At 34.0% G+C, this 16,842-nt stretch overlaps 1 protein-coding gene across 1 annotated transcript; it reads right to left on the minus strand.

The window, feature by feature from the left end:
* Window positions 1-1,131: 1,131 nt before the first annotated feature.
* LOC136812581 (uncharacterized) lies at window positions 1,132-15,574 on the minus strand. Its single transcript, XM_067069108.1, has 27 exons — window positions 15,493-15,574; window positions 15,139-15,199; window positions 13,620-14,690; window positions 13,307-13,511; window positions 12,836-12,862; window positions 12,438-12,526; window positions 12,261-12,331; window positions 11,653-11,784; window positions 10,691-11,346; window positions 10,354-10,406; window positions 10,043-10,078; window positions 9,779-9,912; window positions 9,281-9,384; window positions 9,005-9,115; window positions 8,653-8,703; window positions 8,443-8,527; window positions 7,972-8,027; window positions 7,249-7,453; window positions 6,991-7,095; window positions 6,610-6,828; window positions 5,975-6,058; window positions 5,517-5,701; window positions 5,192-5,268; window positions 4,966-5,042; window positions 2,624-3,742; window positions 2,072-2,446; window positions 1,132-1,894 (listed from the first exon to the last, which is right to left on the minus strand). Exons 3-27 carry the CDS (start codon window positions 14,521-14,523, stop codon window positions 1,664-1,666), a joined length of 5,391 nt encoding a protein of 1,796 aa, XP_066925209.1. The 5' UTR covers window positions 14,524-14,690; window positions 15,139-15,199; window positions 15,493-15,574; the 3' UTR covers window positions 1,132-1,663.
* Between the last annotated feature and the right edge of the window lie 1,268 nt (window positions 15,575-16,842).

The raw sequence follows: 16,842 nt of genomic DNA on the forward strand, positions 1-16,842 counted from the left end.
GTGGCTCGACAAAAGCCTTGTAAAATTTCTCAAAAATTTTAAAATGAGATGAAAAATGAAGAAGAAACAAAGTAGGATATTTTCTACTTGGACAAAAGATTGTAGTTTACATATATTATTAACTCCCTCTAATTCGAACCTCTACTATTCAAATCTTTCTATAATTCGAACTAAATATTTGTCCCCCAGCTAGAAATTAGTAAAAATATATACTGTCTGTAATTCGAATTTTTCTCTAATTTGAAGAAAATTTCTTGGCCCCTAAAAGATCGAATTAGAGAGAATCAACTGTACTTATCACATCAACCCCGCTGATTTCAAATATGTATTCAGATTTTTCGTTGATTTACCGCATAAAATTTAAAAAATTAAGAAAAAGAAAATAAATATGTACTCGTCATACGAAAAGAACTAATTGCATTGCGCAAAAAGTTAACAATTTGCAGTTTTATCGCAATATGTACTTTTTTTGGGTGGACTCCTGAACTACGTAAGGTTGTAACAATGTTTTGTTGAATTGTTCTTCTGTTGTCCAAAAATTAATCTTTTCCAGATCGAGTCGGGATTTGATCAAGGAATGATCCTGTCAAGAACTAAAAAAAGGAGAGAAACCATTTTGAACTTTACAATATTAGTATTCCTAAAAACTCAAAAATATAAATATTTAAAAAGTTCGAAATAAAAATCCCAACAGAAAAGTTGGTCTGCAAAAAAAATAACTAAAATATACATAATGATCTTATGGCTAAGTATGTAAGAAGCAACCATTAAAAAAATCCAATATACCTGAGCAAAAAAGGTTTCTTATTACTTCAAACTCTTAAGTTGTAAAAAAAGAACGGGCTACAATTGAGAATGAAGTCTAACCAAGATGCAACTAAGTCTCAAAGGCATCATTCTCCCTCATATTCTGGGGAGCAGGGGGTTGGGTTGGAATAAGAATGTCCTGGGTAGAAAATTTTCGAAAAAATTGATTAGCGGGGGGACGCTTGTTAGGTACCCGAGAGTAACTAAAATACCCCAAACTAAAGGTTAGCTTTATTTTTTTAACTTCAAGGGCTCGAGGAATGAATGCAGCCAAAGTTTTGGTCATTTGTCTCTGGAGAGTTAAACATCTCCGTTCTTTTTTATAGTGACAGTTTATAAACTAATCCAATTATCTCGTAGGGTCAAAACAAGAGTGTCCGTAACTCAAACACGCACAGGGAACTAACTAAAGGGACCGAACGTAATAATTTGATATGACTGGTTTTTCAAAAACGCATCTTAGCAAAGATTCATCGGCTAACAAGTCTAAATAGAGCCTCAAATGTAGAATAATAAGTGAAAGTTGAATTTAAACACCCAGCATTAACCCTAAAAATATTTACCTGTCTATAAAGAGAGTAAAAATATATATGAGAGAGGCGATACTAGCTTAAATCAAGTATGTTTAAAAATCTACACTGTCAAGAATGAAGTCTTATAATAAATCCTAAAAAATATGGAATAAAAACACTTTCAAAAAATTTTCGTTTTATGTATCGTTTTTTAGTAAAAGCATATGTTACGACAATTTCATTTGATTTGTCCTGCCAAAGAGTGAACATATTCCTAGTTCAATGCGCGAACTAACAGTAATGTCTAAGGTACACATTATCTACTAACAGTTAGCTTGATCTCTTTAATATGAATCGAAAACATCACTGTTATCAGGTTGATCTGTATTGATTACGGCGTCTCTTTGACCCCAGTCAGGTCCATACTGACTTGTTACATCTTCTTGACTTCGATAATAGTCATCGACGTATTCCAAGATTCTTTGTCTGATTTGGTCGTTGAAGAAAAGTTTACCTTGATGGTGCTGCAATTCTGCAACGAAAGCATCTGTCAGCTCTTTGGCAATCGTTTTGAACTGAAAAGAAAAATTTGAAACAGACCGATTTGATTGATTTTCTTGTTAACCCTGTTCAGAATTCGCTGTCCGATGCTATAAAAAATGCAAGGGGCATCACAAAAAAAATTGGACATCACGGTACCTACTAGATTTCATCAATTATAAGTCAAGTATGGTATGATAACTTGGACAAACCTTGGTATCCTTTGCATCGTCATCGTCAAAATATCCTCCTTTAGTTTTGTATTCTTGGGTCAGATACGTACAAAGTGTTTTTCGAATATAGCGATGCGCACACGTTGGAATATTGGTGTCTGGAAATCTAATATCTGGAATAGAATTTTGGCCGTGAGGAGACGGATTGGAGGGGGGACAGGCGTTGGATGCCAACGGTCCTTGAGTGGTGTCAGAAGAATGAGAAGGTGTTGGACAAAACCGGATTCTTAGCTCATTCTCTTGATTATCCCTGATATTGACTACCGAACGTTTCCGTTGGGCATTAACCAAAGATTTACGGGAAATATTGTGCTTGTGCCATTGCGCGATGGAGCCCGGACATACGGTAAATTTCTAAAAGAGATAAACACAAGTATAATCAGTTGTCAATGAAATTTAGGATAAATTTGGGAAATTAATTCAAATCTAGACAGAGAAATCGGGTTAAAACTTTACAAATAAATCAAATAAAATTGACAAAACTATAGAAAGAGCCACACATTTTAAGTCCGTTTTTTCATGCACACTTACCTGACTTGTGGTTCCAAGTATTTGGAGTGGTGGACAAAACTCTTTGGTTAACACACGTCCAATGTTTCGCATTGTCTCATTAAGTCTCATATTGAATTGGTCTCCATCAGTACCATCAGCTGGGACAACAAGCAGATCGAGTGCTCTTGAAAGTCTTTGGGTATTACCAATTATTCCAAAGATACGATGTCTCAGTATGTGATCAAGATGTGACTCAATGATGAAGTAGATCTCGAATGCATTAGTTTCGGTTTTGATTTCTACCGAGAAGGGCTGGCTGTCGAAGAACGTCTCTTTGTACAATCCCATTTCTCGACCTTCAGAGAAAAACTTTCTGGCATCCTCCATTTGATTGATCTCGCTGTAAAATTTAACCAACTTTCTGATTGTCTCATGGGAATATACGTTTATCTTGTTGGCTGAGATTGTCTCCAAATCTGCAAGGAGTTCAATGGCTTTTTCTTTACGAATTGTATCCTTGGAATTCAGAATCTTTTCAATGATCGTGTTAAAAAGATCGCTACAGATTTCATCCTCAAAGATTTTGTACACAGTCGTAAAGAAAGTAACCGTCTTCTCAGGGGCTTCTAAAAACGAGCCAGTGATAATGTCCGAAGCGGTCGAAATATAAAGCTCTTGATCCTCGCTGGAGAGATTTTCATATTTCACACAATGGTGAACGTGTGAGAATACATCGGGCGCTAACGTCAACTTCTTGCTGTATAGTGCCGTCCGCGTGCACAACTCACTGATATTACAATGTGCTAGATCGTCCTTCGTCTCCATCTGTGTTCCAAAACCTTCACCGGCATTAGCGTATGAAATGGAGTAAGCGTGGAATACTTCTACAACATCGCCTGCGTCTCGCCACATCTCTTGGTCATTGTAATAGCGAACCAGTCGCAATCCAACTCGAGCTATAGCTAGTTCTACGTCAAAAGGCAACTTGTCGTGTTTTTGGAGTAGCTGCACCACAAATTGTTGGAAAGAATCACTTTTGATATCTTTCTCCGTGAGACCAAGGAACAAACCAACGAGAACTTTGTCGTGGTTTGCACAGTGAATGTTGCAAGCTTCTTCATAAAATGCAGTAAATTTTGATATGTCTCGACTGGAAGCCTAAAATGTAAGTCGTAAAACGTTATGACTTCAGATATAAAAGTTTATATAATTTATGGGTATTTAACAGAGTTGAGTTTTATTTACGCATATTGTTTATACGGAAGTTCTATGATAACAAGTAGACAGGGGCCGCGGAAGCACAGCAAAAACCAAATTTACATAATTAATTGATAATACATGAAAGTCAAAAAACAAGTCGAAACAATAAAAACAAGCAATATGCTGAATGGACCTACCTGATGATGAAACTTAGATAGCAATAAGGAGAAAAACAATCATTAGGAAAATATAGCAGTTAGCGAAAACGCATTAAATTTCATCATTGATTTCAAACGGCGATTTCCGGCACACTTCCGGCATTTTCAGCCGGAAAAACATGATTCTCAAAAATCCGAATCGGCCACACTTAGGGCATTGCTGATACACATCTTTGTGCAAAAAATCTGAGAAAACTATTGATGAAATCTCGAGAAAATGCCAAAAAACCGGTTTTTCCTGCATATTTCTGGCATTTTCGGCCGGAAAAGTACGTTAATTGAAAATCAGGCTCTGTCATATTTTAGGTATTGCCATTTTGCATCAGTGTGCAAAATTTCATGAAAAAATATAAAGTACAGCTCGAGAAATTCAAAAAATACCGTTTTTCCGGCGAAAATAGGCTGTTCCGGCGATTTTTAGAAAGTTCCGGCTTCAAAAATCACTTTTATTGACAATTAAACCATGCTTGATGGTGGGCATTGCTACAAATATGTTTTTGTGTGAAAAACAACGAATATAAGGAAAAAGTCCAATGAAAATCTGCAAAAACGGCAATTTCCGGGATATTTCCGGCATTTTCAGCCGGAATAGAATTTTTCTCAAAAATCGGACTAATCCATGTTTTAGGCATTGCTAATACGCATCTTTGTGCAAAAAATCAGAAAAAACTAATGATGAAATCTCGAGAAAATGCCAAAAAACCGGTTTTTCCGGCATATTTCCGGCATTTTCGGCCGGAAATGAATTTTTTTCGAAAATCGGGCTCCGTCACATTTTGGGCATTACCATTTTGCATCTTTGTGCCAAAAATTAGGAAAAACTAATGAGCCAATTCCGAGAAAAGCTAGTAACGAACGGACGAACGAACGAACGAACGAACGAACGAACGAACGAACGAACGAACGAACGAACGAACACGGGTTAATTTATAGGACCTCCAAAGGTAGGTGCAAAAATCTTACAGCCAGTTGAGCACAGATCCTGGAAAGTTGTAGGTTTGTTTGCCTTTGAGTGTTACTTTCGATCGATTCATTTCCACCTATTTTATTAAAAAAGAAAGAAAATTCGTTACATAGGTTAGCCTTAGATTAAATTAATCCCTCATGTTGGGTTGTATAGAAAAAAAATACTAAAACAAAATTACAGGTAGTATTGACAGGTAATAAAAAAGATTATTAAATTGTTTACTTGACAACATGGTAGTATTATCCTGGTTAGATTCAATGGAGCTCTTTGGTGAAGCTAATTCTCCTGATGATGGTTGCCTAAAATTTGAAAAAGAGAAGGCATTATATGAAAGAAATATACCGCGTTGAGAATTTTCGTAGGCAAACATCAACGATCTGCTACATGCCTGTGCGTCATCTGTTCTGTGCGTTTCCTTGATTTGGTTTAAGGAATTAAAAAACAAGAGGAATAACAGGAAAAATTCTGGAAAAAAACGTTTCTTGTCATGAAAAAAATATCTTGCAACATCAATAAATCCAAACAGAGTTAATTGTAATAAACTAACCTTGCTGGTGGATGGTGCGTCCTGACCTGTCCTCCGCAAACGCATTGATGTTCCGGCCTCGGGTAACTATGTCTCATCTTTTGATAGACGTTGATTGAAGCATCCAGATTGTGGGTCCATTCCTCGAGAGCGTAGACAGCTCTTCGAAGGTCTTTTTGTGAGAGGTAAATCTTTGTTTCGAAGCACTGAAAACAAAGGTATGATAAAAATCGTGGAAAAAGAAAATGATAGAGACGCATTGAAGCCGAGACTTGATTACAAAAGTCGGAACAATATTTGTTATTTTATAACGAACAAGAAAGTAAATCAACTCTGTTCACGATATTTCGTTCTCTTTAAGAGCTCAATTAGTTATTTTGAAACTTGTTTCTTTTATTTTATCTGTTACTTTATATTCATGCTTAAAAAAATAGTGTAACAGGTTGTAGAAAGTTTTAGAAATCAAAACGGACACGAACCTTCATAACGAGATCATAGACATCACTGAAACGTCTCTTGGCAACCAGCATATTCAACACTTCTTGTATTCTGTGTTCTTGAGGCTGAAAATAGAAGAAATATTTACAGTTGACTCCCTCTAATTGGATCTTGAAGGTACGAAAATTAGCTCACGAATTTGGGAAAGATTCGAATTATAGAGAGTAATATTTATTCTTCTTTCCATTAGAGGGGCCAAACATTATAGTTCGAATTACAGAGAGCTTCAAATTAGAAAGAGTTGATTGTATACCAAAGCCTGCTTGTCATCGGATCATAGATTGTCACTAAAACCTATCCTAAACTTTAAATTAGAAATCTGTAAAATAGTAGAGAAAAACCCTTAGGATCCGTGACATCTTTCATGACAGCATGTGGTTAGTTTGAAAGTGGAAAGGTTTTATTAAGACTTTTCTGAAAGTAAGGGTACCCTAAGTAAGTAGTACCCGCGAATAAGGGGCTGCACAAGTTTCTATGGGCCTAAACGGGGAAAATGTGATTTTTTCGGATAACGGCATATCATATACGGATGGAAAGGAAATTTTCCGCTGATTAAAAATCTGTACAATAGAAAGATCTTACGATTTTATGAAACATTTTCAAGGTTGAAACTTACAGGGAAATGAGATTGCAGTAGAAATTTGACCATGTGATGCAAAACGTTTGTATCGTTGCCTTCGTAGTTCGTCAAAACGTCACTCAGCTCTTCAGCGAAATGTGATGGGAAGACAAAGTCTGACGGAAATCTGTTTTGTTTATGGAGGTCTTGGCAACGACGTTCGAAAACGTCAAACAAATAGTTTTTGCACAGCCCCATCAACATCATCATTGAACACTTTGAAATAAGTAATAGTACTAAAGTATTAAACCATCCTTTAAATCAGAAGATTACCATTGACAAAATAGTGACAGGAAGAATTGCAGCTCAGGGATATTTTCCCTCCTCATTAACTGGGTTTAAGTTAGTCAATAATTTATAACACAAGCATAGCCTTACTTCTACGTCGGCTTTTATTTTGAGGTTTTCCATGACACCATAAATTTGTTCCCCAAACTGTACCAAATCTTTTCGATAGGAATATGATAGAATGTTGTTCCAAAGCTATAAAATGGAAGAAAAATATTAAGTTGCAATCTTCTAATTAGCTCAAAAAGAATGTATGTACTTTCATCAAAATAAAAAAGTGAAATTGTTGTGCAGCAAGTTTTAAATTTTTTAATACAAAGTTACAGATGGAGAGTAAAGAATACAAACCGCAGGTAATGGGTCTGTAGACCAAATATCTTGCGGAGCTAAAGAACTCAAAGCATTCAGGCAGTTCAAACAATCAGTGAAGTTGGGCATATTGGGTGCCAATTCAAGAGCCTTGACCGCAGTTTCCTTTGATACGTAGATGATCTTTTCGTGGTGTTTATCGATATATTCCAAAACGGAATTTGGTACGAATTTGGTGACCAAACTAGAAAATTAATACGGTAAGTTGGACTTTGATATCATACATTTATGGCCTACTGATGAACATTATTTTTCTGTAAAGAATCAGCTGAAAATGAAAAAATAGTAGTCTCGACATTACGTTTTAAAATTTCCAAACGCTAGAAAATTCATTCATTGAAAAGAATGTACAGAGCCATCATGTCGGTGTCTTTGATCTCGAGAGAAGTGAAGACAAAAACTTTAAACTCTTTACCAAAAAAATGGTTAAGAATCGCAAGAAATGATTTCTTTTTCAAGAATTTATACGTATTTATTTTCTTTAAAAGAGGGCTGTTACACTTGTAAATTTTTTAATCATAAAGACTTGATTAAAAAATTTCAGAAATTTTGAAATAAATTAATGTAATGTAACCACGCCTTTAGTGTACCTAAATTTTTTAATTCAATAGAAAGTGTAATCGAATTGTTGGTGCGATAACAGTGGACAATTCACTTCATTAAAATCTTTAATCGTCTCATTTCATAAATAAAAGGACAAACCTTAAGAAGTTGGTCATTGCAGAAACCTTCACTACACCTCCACTCACTAACCATCGCTGCAAAGTAATCAAAGTTAGACAATGAACAACACAAATTGAACGAAAGGAGCTGGCAAAAAAGTTAAGAACAATGGGAAAAAATGGTATTTTAAAAGGCATAGAGCAACAACCTATATAATACATAAATTGAATTATATATTTTGAAACTTCGTTCAACTTCTGTTGATATTGTTCAAAAGTTTCATATCTGCAAAACGAAAGAGCTTTTGCACAAAAATCTACATGAAAGGCAGAGGCAGATGCAAAAGCTATGGAGCAGAATGGTCAAAATGTCAAAAAATACCCGGCTGAGTTTGGAACCCGAACGAGTCAGTTTAGCACCAAGATGGATCAGTTTAAAACCTGAGTGAATCAGTTTAGAACCCAAACGGGTCAGTTACATCCATCCTGATCCATAAAAGCGTTAGCTTACCAGGTGAATTTGGGAAATGTCTTCTGGGGTGAAAAGATCTGGCAAAACCTTCTCTGGAAATGTTACTAGAAGCTGCTCAAGTACCCTAAAGATCAATCAAAAATATAAGAGGAATCTGTATTAGACAAGATAAGAACTTATTATTACCAAGAAATTAAAACATTTTTTAAAACATGCAGCTCAAAAGAAATATTTATTTGAAGGACTTACCTATCTGAGTTAAGTGCAGTATCTTTGAAATCGTCCCAGAATCCAACAATCCTGAATAAAAACATTGATAGTAAGTTGTTTAAAATGACTAGTAATCATGCAAGTATGAATGTTAATGTTTAAACCAGTCTTTATGACATATCTTATCAGCTTAATAAACATCACACATATGCTATACCCCCTACCCTTATTAGCATTTTTAGGCTTGCAGCAGAATTATATCCTGTATGTATATCAAGCAAAATGTTTACCATCACGAAAGATTTGATAGGGTTGATGAAGCAAGCGTATTAATTTAAAAGTTAATCTATTGTTATGAAGAAAGATACTGTGCTCAATAAAAATGCTATACCTTGCTTCAGCATCAATGGAATGATACAACAGAACCTCTTTATTAAGTCTGCTCTCCACATTTATGATTTTACCATATTGTGATCTGTAGCTTGTTAAAAGTTCTATAACCCTAGAAAAAATGAGAGAATGAAATTTTAAAGCTTTCCTTTCGACAGCTCAATGAATTGTTATCTGCATCATTCCCAAAAAATACAGAGTTGTTGCTACCAAGGTATATTTCAAAATAAAGCAAATGTTAAATTTGTGGGATTTTAATTTGATATTCTATTCATACTTTGGAATATTGCCTGCTTTGCTTTCAATTTCTGTCATGATGAGTAGATCCTCTTTTTTAATGAGATTCCTTTGAAATTTAATGGTTGCTATTCTTCTTGCAATCTAAAAAAACATTTTTCTTATTGGTAAAAATTAAAGTTACAAGTCATATTTACAGCCCTTGACAAAACTCGATGGAGATTCTTGCATTGAATTTTTTACGTTAACACACATATTAATCCAGCACACAAAAGGTTTACGAGGGAGGTTTTTTCCAGCAATGGTATCAGAATTACAAGCATTTGAGTGCTCATGTGAACAAATAAATGCTTGTTTGGATGTCCCAAATGGTAACATTAATTATGTGTGTGAAATTTCCCATCAATGAAATTTTCATGATTAGCATTTTAGTGTTGTTTGCAAACAATAGGCAACTGGGGCAATAAACAAATTGTGTGGGCACAAAACATTGAAAGTATTCTAACTGAGAGCTATTGAAACTAAATAAATAGCTTACATGAAAGGCTCGTTCGGTGGAATGATCTTTCAAATACATAAGCATCCTTTCCAAAATCAAGACATATTGGCCAAGGTCGAAATCTGCCCCACGCGAATCATCCCCAAAGTATTGCACAATTTTCCATTTTCCTTCTAAAGGTAATAATATAAAAATTCCTTTTAATACAGTAACAAAAGATTGTTTTTTGAACAACGGAACACAATAGATAATGGTCAAATTGAAATCATTGAAAATTTGGTTAAAAAAGTTTACAATTCTTACCAATATCATCAGTATCTTCAAACAAATTCATCAAATCTAAAGAGATAAAATGATACGAAGTATGAAATTTTAGTTCTAGAAGCTTGGCATTTATTGTTAATACTGAGATCGAGATTTTGCTTTCAAAATCTATTATTACAATGTAGGAATTTGATTTGTAATGAAACAGTAGACGTTCTAAACATCAAAGTATATATCTATGATAAAATATGAGTGGTTCTTTTACCATGGTATGTAAGTTTGATAGTAAGAAACTATGAAGTGAGATTTTGCAATTAACAGAAAAAATTGAAAGGATGAGATAAGCTAACCTGATGGTGCTTTGTCTTTGAAATTCGATTCATCTATCTTGTTAAAATTGAATCTAAAATAGGCGTTTACATCATTACATTTTCTCTATTTTTATCACTACCAAATATTTATCATTTGCAATTCCACTGAAAATTAAAAAAACAGCCATTCTAATTCGCGTCGGCATTCGGCTATTGCCGAAGCAAATGCTGACGTAAATTTGGCTTTTGCCGACGTTATAGTGCTTACTGTATTTTAGAATCCAGAATTTTTTGCCGACAGAAATAAATCTGAATTAGAAAGGCTGAAAAAGCAAATGGTAACAAAGAAAAGGAGAAAATATAAAGTTAGACCTACTTGCTTTTCTCTGTAACAACATCGTTTACATTTGATGTATTGGTCACAACATAATTTGGCAGAATGTTCAGCACACTGTTTGAAGGTTGAGGAGGAGCGCTAGTTTTTCCTTTGACAGCATGGAGTTCCATCATTGATATATCATCACCTCTTACAACATTATCTTGTTCAGACGGAGCATGATGTGGTGGACTTGGCTTACTGCCATTATCTGTTCTCATAGCTGGATGTGATTTTACTGTTCTTGGTTGTAGAGGTTGATTTGGTCTTATTTGATGCTGCTGAGGTGGTTTGATTGGCCTCACTTGAGAGGGCCTTGTCAACTGAGATGGTGGTGGTCTGAATGTGCTTATAGGTGGAGGCGTTTGAAATGTATGATTTTGATTAAAAGGAGGTGGTATAACCACAATTGTTGGCGGCATGTGCAGTTGACCTTGTTCTGAAATGTCATTATTACGCAAAGCCTGTGGTGGGAGGTACCCATTATGTTGATTATACTTGTTCAAATGAGGGGGTAGAATCCCAAAATTTATATTGGGTCTTGGGAATCTTCCAGCTTTTGGTGGCATGTTCAGATTTCTGCTTGAATTGAATGGTGATCTGTGTCGTATATTGCTATTTTTTCTGCTTGAATCTGGAATTTGGAAATTCTTATCCTAAAAGTAGCATCAAAGAAAGAATACTTTCAAAAAATCCATTTTAATGACAATTTTTATTGAAACACAAGATTGCTCTTGTTTTTCATCCTCTTATAAAAGTTCATTAAAATATAGGTGGCAGCATCCTTGATAGAAGAATTTTATGTTTTAAATCATTTGTTAAGTGGATTTGATTGAAAGATTGGAAAAGAGATGCTATCAATTTATGCATGTGGTTTGAGATAATTCAATAATGAGTTGACTTGATTCAAGGCAAAGGGAGTTGACTTGATTCAAGGCAAAGAAATGGTGAAAATAACTTACTGGATCTTCTTTATGTAAATAAGGACAATCAGCATTAGAACAGTAGCCAGTATCTCTGTATTTGAAACAAATTTTGATGCTGTTAACATATTTTTCGGCTGGACGGTTTTTTTCAAAATCTTCTTCGGACAGCTAAAAGGAAAGACAGTTATTCAATAAGCCGAAATTATATGATAATTATAGAATGAATAAAAAAAGGCCCAAAGAAAATCATTTCAAGCTAGGTATTACTGAGCTTGTAACAATAATGTGGAAATATTGTAATTCAGTCAAGCTAAGGCTACATTAATAAATGTTCCAGGCTGCTGAAATCAAATTTCTGGGTTGCTTCTGCATTTTTTAATTCTTCTATGTGGCTGCTTAGTGCACAATAACACAAATACAAAATGTAAGATGATAAACAAAATGAATTGAAAAATTGAAAGAGCTTATAATATAATCAGTGTGAACTGACTTTGTTATTGCAAGCACTGAAATTTTTTCAGCAATATTTTTATTCCCTTGGAGAAAGTTTGCAAAGACATTTTGCCTTGCTTGTATAGCAATATTTAGCCTTTAAAATTGTTGTACTGTAGCCTTAGCTTTTGTGCGACTAGGTTGACATATACCTTTCCAGAAACGTCTGGTGAAGAAAAACGTCTTTTATATGTTTGATTTCTTGCATCGTTAGGGCTGAAAACTGAGATAGAAACAAGGCATTTTGGAGTTAATTGAAATAAGCAGAAAAAGGAACAGAATAAGAATTCTATTTTGAGGAAACAAAGAAAATAGAAATTCTAACTTACTTCTATCATTTAATTTTGGGATTTTAAAAGCTGATTCTTTTTCAGAATTCCTTTGCCACTCTCTGACTTTTTCATTTGAATCTGATGTGCTGGAAAGAAAATTTTAATATTAAAAGATGTAATATTTAGATGCTGGATCATCAATCCCAATATCAAAGATTGGGCAGATTACTTTTATTTCCCAAAGATAAATACTTAGTTAAGGGATTCTCCTAGCTAAATTCAGCGGTATGTCCAACATGTATTTTTTTATACAATTTTATATTAATTGTGGAATTGAATAAGTTTCATTTGCAAAAGTAATTTGACAGCCTAACTTGATGTATTGATTTTTAGCCATTTAGAATTACAAAAAACATAAGCATGTTTGTAATATAAAGTGAATTTTAAAAACAAACCTTTTAGGTAATTCAAGCTGAGTTGAGCTGTAAGTAAACAAAAATCAAAAAGATGTAAACTTATACATGTGGCAAGAAAAATTACAACATGATAATGGAAAATTAGAAGAGGTTTTCAACTTGGTCAATTTTCATTCAAATTACAAAATCTTTCAAATAATTTGATCCTCTCGAACAATTTCCTGAAAAGTGTAAGCACAGAAACAATGTTCGTTTTTTTTGGTATAAAAGTTGAAAAATCTAAATAATATATATCATCATGAAGTCGCTTTCGTGTTTCAATATTTATTTCTATCTTAACAGTCATTTAAGATTATTACTACAATGAAACGATTATGATATGCATTTTTAGCTCATGGTAAATTCATCTTGTCTTGAAACAGCCGAACTCTGTATTTTCATACAAATAAAGCAGTCAGGAATCTGAATCAAGGAATAATCATGTAAACAAAAATCATTTTGATGACATACCTGAAAGAACGTTTCTTGATATTTGGTTTTTCTGGCCAAGGCTCCTCATTGAACTCATTTTCAGTGGCAGCAATTGACATGACATCATCTTCATGGTGAATGTCTTTCTCCACGAAAGAATCAAACTGGTTTTGTCCGGTTGACTCTTTTTCAGTTAGGAAATCAATTGGATTTTCTTGTGAAGTTTCGTTTGATTTGCTTACGGCTGAAAAATGTTGAAAATTCTCATTTGATTTTGGCAGAAACAAGAGCAATAAATGGGTTCCTGCTATAACAAATCGAAAATAAATAAAAATAAAGTGAGAGTACATACCATTGTGATCTTCATCATCATTGAGAAGCTCATCCTCATTCATATCATTCAAGTCAGTCACTATCGACAAGTTATCTTCATAATCTAATAGATCTTCTTCATTTAATTGTCCAGTATTGGATGATGAGTCTAATATGTTTTTATTTTTTCCTTCAGGCTTCTTTGCTGATTGTAAATTTGAGTCTTTATTTACAAAAGTCAATGGTTCAATAGATTTTTTCTTGATTGTTTCGGAGTTTGAGAGGGGGTCATCTCGAATCTTTCCTACGTCTTTTTCTGTCGTAAGTTTTTTATTTTTTGTGTCATGTTGTTGAGCTGTGGAAATGTCACTCACAGTTTTATTAACAGAAAGGTTCTTTTTCAGAATTCTATTTTTTCTATCTTTAGGTGGAGTCCTTGGTTTTTTTGGTTTTTTACTGGCTGTCTTTATTGGTGTGGAAAGAGATTTGACTCCTTGATTTATTATAATTGGCACATCTTTGGGCTTACCATCAGAAGGGAAAAATGTCTTTTTTGCTTTGATGCTTGGAGGGCTCTTTAATGATTTCTTAGGTGATGAAGTCGTTGGTAGAACTGAATTTTTTATCTCAGTAGATGACACCTTTGATACTGTTACTGTTGCTGTTGTTGTAGTCGATTTTGCTATTTTTGGTGCAGTAAAACTTGAAGCAAATGTTGTCTTTGCTGGTTGCTCGGTTGAAAATACAGTTGATGACTTTGTGCAGATTGGTGTAGCCTGTGCTGGTAAAGGCGGGTAAAGGGAAACATTGACAGACTTTGCTGGCTTTTTTACAATGTAGTTTGAAAGAGTGATTGGATTAAATGATGACTCTTTCTTGATGAAGTCTTTGTTTTCTTCTTTCTTGATAGCATAATGAAAAACTATTGAAATGTCCACCATCATATGGCTCTTCCTTAATTTCTGCTGGTGGAATCAGTGCTTTGTGTTCCTTCTTCTTGTTGAGCTTGAATCTCAAGTCATTTCGTTGAACTGGTTTGATTAGTCTGGCTTTCTCCTGAATGAGCTCATCAATGCGAGGGTCATTCTTGATGGCAACTTGGCAATCAAACCTATAATACATACAGCAGCATACATTAAAAACTTGTTAATTTGAATTTTCCTTGATTTCATTTAAGAGCAAAAAAATGTCACGTGAATGAAGCAACAAAAGTCTTTGGAAAATAGATTTTGAAAGGGTTTTAGCTTCATCAAAACAAAATGAATGGGAAAAGTGCGATTTTCAGACCAGGTACCTAATCAAACCATTAGAATAGCAAGTTAAAGAAGTTCTTTGAACCCAAATTAGGGAGTTCTAAAAATCTGAATGGTGTACTGCTGGAATTTCATTGCATTAAAAATAAACTGAGAAACATAATGACGGTTCTGACATCTTTAATCCTCATTGTATTTTCACATGACTGGGCTAAAGGCTGATAAAGAAAAGATAGAAGAGTCTCAAAAATGGCGAGAGAAATGTTTTTTTTTTAGATTAAAAAATAAAGAAATAACAAAACTTACATTCTATTGATCTCAGCCTGTGCCATATCAAAATTTGAAAAAAATTGTGTTCTCAGACTATCTGAAATGGAAAATAATTTAGTACTTGAAATGGTGAAGCTGACTGCAGACGTATTACATCAGGTATTATTCACAGTTGGCTTACTGAGATTTTTTATAACCTGTTCCAAATTGGGGGTCCCCATTTTCCCAACAAGGTTAGTAACCCCTACATTGACATCTCCAAATTATCATGGTTGAATTATGTAAATAATGCTTCATAAGTAGAACAAAATCATCTTTTAAAGAAGAAAAGGTCAAGAAGTGCCAACGTATACATTTGTTGCAAAAAGGTCTATACTACAAAATTCTTACCATATTCACTTTTATTTTGACTTGAAAGTTTCTATAATGTCTTGATATTTTGTTTTTATCTTCATTGGCATTATCTATTTCAAATAAATAGAGTAATTTACATTTTACAATATCTTAGGTGTGGCTTAGCTGAGCTATATAATCAAGCCTCTCTCAAAAACTGAAATTAATAATCCCCCTATCTCTTAGGATCATATATCATAAAAATCCATGCCGTCAACTGCTCTAACTTGGGACGATTGGTCGAAACATGGGAGTGTTGATACCTGGCATGTATTTTCACTTACTGTTAAATCTCTTTGACAACAAATTTTTTTTGATAACTCCACCAAGTTTATCAATCATACTTTCTGTCATAACATGGCACGATAACCAGTTTTGCCTCGTTTACCCAAATGCTTCAATCTCACGCAGGCTTAGGGACGAGACTAGAACCCCCAATACGAGACATTTGCCTGATCGAAAAAAAATCATCATCACCAAATTTGTTAATTGTCAGAATTGTCTACTCACTGGAAATACGCAATTTTATGACGCAACGTTTTTTTTGGTTGTGTTTCATTTCAAAAATAACGAAGATGAAAAGTTACCAACGATCCCGCGAGTAAAAAAAGGTATTAATATATGCAAAAAACTGACAAAATTCTTTCTTTTTCATGCTTAGGCGACGTCACCATCGATCCTGACTTGACAATGGAGATCCAAATTTGGCAATGCATAATTATTACAATCAGCCGAGAAAGTTTGTGTGACGTAACCAAAAATTGCGCGATAAACAAACTAAACAAAAAACGCCCACTGAAAATTGAAACTAATAATTTATTGAATATTTCACTAATGAATTATCAAACTTTTTGTTTTTTTGTTATTATTATAAATTCATAGTTTTTACTGTAAATACTACTTTTTGAAAGTCAATGGACAATTTAAGTGCATTTAAGATGATTGGGATTAGATTTTAGATTAGATTTTATATTATTATTAATTCATTACTATTTTTTTTTTCACAAATGCAAAATGAATTTCTGATTTTTTAATTAAGGAAATATAATGTAATATATTATATTTGATTGTCAATGCCAAAAGATATTTCTTTACTTTACAAATAATCTGCTGTGTTGCTTCGCCACTTACCCCCGCATTGTTTTAAACACTTCGGTCACGAAAATAAAAACACGCATATATGTTGAATCCGACTGTGCACTGACCCAAATTGCAATTACATACCGTGAGTGGTCCTAAATCTGACAGCCCTGCCTAAATCCGACCCCCAAATAACTGCTATGAAAAAAAATTATATGTTTATACATTATACATTCCCTCTCCAAGTTGAACAATAAACTATTGCAA

Source organism: Clytia hemisphaerica, unplaced genomic scaffold, assembly GCF_902728285.1.
Source record: "Clytia hemisphaerica strain Z4C2 unplaced genomic scaffold, Clytia hemisphaerica genome assembly, whole genome shotgun sequence".
Classification (NCBI taxonomy): domain Eukaryota; kingdom Metazoa; phylum Cnidaria; class Hydrozoa; order Leptothecata; family Clytiidae; genus Clytia; species Clytia hemisphaerica.